General features: G+C 60.3%; 1 protein-coding gene across 1 annotated transcript; it reads right to left on the bottom strand.

Annotated features, from left to right (window-relative positions):
• Positions 1–1266: 1266 nt before the first annotated feature.
• Positions 1267–2346, bottom strand: K489DRAFT_314556 (P-loop containing nucleoside triphosphate hydrolase protein; the record flags this gene model as incomplete). The annotated part of the gene is made up of 1 exon (XM_033601022.1): positions 1267–2346. A coding segment is annotated over one exon (1080 nt), but the record flags the coding sequence as incomplete, so codon positions are not given.
• Positions 2347–2474: the final 128 nt, after the last annotated feature.

Below are 2474 nucleotides of genomic sequence, written 5' to 3'. Positions count from 1 at the left end.
ACCCTAACCCTAACCCTAACCCTAACCCTAACCCTAACCCTAACCCTAACCCTAACCCTAACCCTAACCCTAACCCTAACCCTAACCCTAACCCTGGCGGGCGTATGGTCCGGGACGCGTAAATAAAACCTACACTACTTGGTCGGAACGGTATGAATCGTCGCCGGATGGGACCGCTATACCTGATCCCCATTGATGGAACAACCATACCATGCCGCTCATCTCGACGCCGTCGATCCGGATGGTCGTCCCTAACCATTCCTGCTTTTCTATCGTCGAACCGGGGCTACCTTGGCGTAAACGCATCCGCTCGATCTCGTCAATTATCCATGCGGTAACGGGCTTGCCAAAATGAAACATAATGATCGCCACGGCCTCCTTTAACGTCCCGCGATACTAACATGAATACGGCTTCGGACGTCGTTGATATCGTGGGGGTCCGGCACCGGGGACGGGTTCCCATACGTGGCATATCCCTCGGGGCGCCCAACACGCCTGGCATGCCGTCCACGCGTGGGCCCATTGGACCTGGACTAACTGCCGACCTATCTGATCAATCTCCTCGATCTCGGATCCGGAAATACATCCACATATACGCCAACCCTTCCGTCCTACCGGTCGGCCTTGCATGCGGCACACGTTGCACCCGGTCGTCCACGCGTCGAATAATACAATCAACCGTTCGGACATGCTGGCGGATGCAACGGTGCGATCGCGTTGTTGACGCTGCTACTGCTCCTGCTGGCGTTCGTATCGTTGCTATTCGGCCCGGGCGATGGCCTGCTGCTGGATGTGCGCCTGGTCCTCCTGCTGGCGTTGCTGCTCGGTTTGCTCGACCTGGCGGCGTTGGATAGCGATCTGGGATGATATGGGTGTAATGGGGGCCCTTTCGCGGACGCGGAACCACTTGGTTACGCCCGGGGCGATGGATGGGGCGGTGGATGAATGGGATCGCTTGCGGCTAACGCCTCGACATACGTCGCAAAACACCTCGCCGGTGCGGCAACCGGTGCGGGTCACATCGCCGTCCATCTCGGCATCCAACACGACCCGTCGATACTGCTGACCGGCTAAATATGCTAACATCTCGGGCTCTTCCCGGCCGGTCCGGACGGGATACGACCATCCTCGGGGGGTCCGTCGCTCGGCCTGCATGATGATGCTCTCGCTGGCGGTGACCCCATCGCGCCCGGCGCGGCCGCTCTGCTGGGCGAAATCGCTTAATATGTTAATGCCTCCGACGTGGATGACGACGCGGATCGTCGGGGCGTCGATGCCTTCGCCTAACGCGCTAGTGGACCAAAACAATCGTTCCTCGCCCTCGGTTAACATCCGCATGATCTCGCGCTTGCGCTGGATGTCGCCGACGGTGCTGTAAAACACGGCGCCGCCCATCTCCTCGGCGTATCGGTGCATCTCGCGGATCGTACGGCAATACACGACAATGCGATCGGCGGCCGGGTACTGGGCCAATTTGTCGGCGATTATCTGCTGCAACGTGGCGCTTTCGCCGTCGTATGGGACCACACGGTACCGGATGTTGGGCCGCACGGTCGACTCCCGGATTATGAACACCTCACTGGGCGCAATGTCCAACGTCGCTATAAACGCGGACTCGCACCGGGGCGGCAACGTCGCCGTCAAATACACGATCTGGGTCTGCCGGTGGGCCAACTCGCGCAACTGTAACACCTTGGGCCGGAACGTCGCCGTCGATTGCATAACGGAATGGTATTCGTCGATGACGATGCGGTCTAACTGCTGGTTGAACATCTTCGCGTTCACGAAATCGGCGAACGATTGGGACACGGCGGACTCCGCAATCACGAATACGATCCGGGCGTCGTACGGCGGGGCGCGGTCGTCGCTCCAAATCGCACACGGGATGCCGTCGCGGCGACATCGCTCGGCCATGTCCTCCTGCAACATGATCTTGGGCATGACGACGATCGTGACGCCATCGCGGGACGCCGCGGCGGGCAACATGAACAATAAACTCTTGCCGCCGCCGGTCCGCATGACGACGACGATGCGGGCGTGGCCACTAATGATGGCCTGTAATGCTTTGCGTTGCTTCCCGCGAAACCGGGCGTCGGCGCCATACATGGTCTGCAATTCGCGGTCCACGTCGATCGACCGGATCTGCTGCCACCGGTCGAACTTCCGGTCGTCCTGCTCCTGTTTGATGCGACGGTGGACGTCGGGGTGGACCTGCTGGGCGTCGTACGCGGACGGGAACTGTATGAATCGATGCCAATCCATGCTGACCGTACGGAACGCATCCTGCTCGCGCTGCATAGCGAACGGGTTCTGCTGCAAATGCCGTCCGTAAATGCTCTCCTCCATCTGCGGACTATGCCCGGACTGCTTCGCGCGGATGTCCTCCCGGGTCTGCTCCTCTGCCTGCGCCGCACCGCGCTGCTTGGGATGCGGGTTGGCGTATATGCGGTCTAACGTGCCAACGACGTCGCGGT

This window comes from Dissoconium aciculare, assembly GCF_010015565.1.
Source record: "Dissoconium aciculare CBS 342.82 unplaced genomic scaffold K489scaffold_3, whole genome shotgun sequence".
NCBI lineage: Eukaryota > Fungi > Ascomycota > Dothideomycetes > Mycosphaerellales > Dissoconiaceae > Dissoconium > Dissoconium aciculare.
This window is presented reverse-complemented; position numbering and strand designations above follow the sequence as displayed.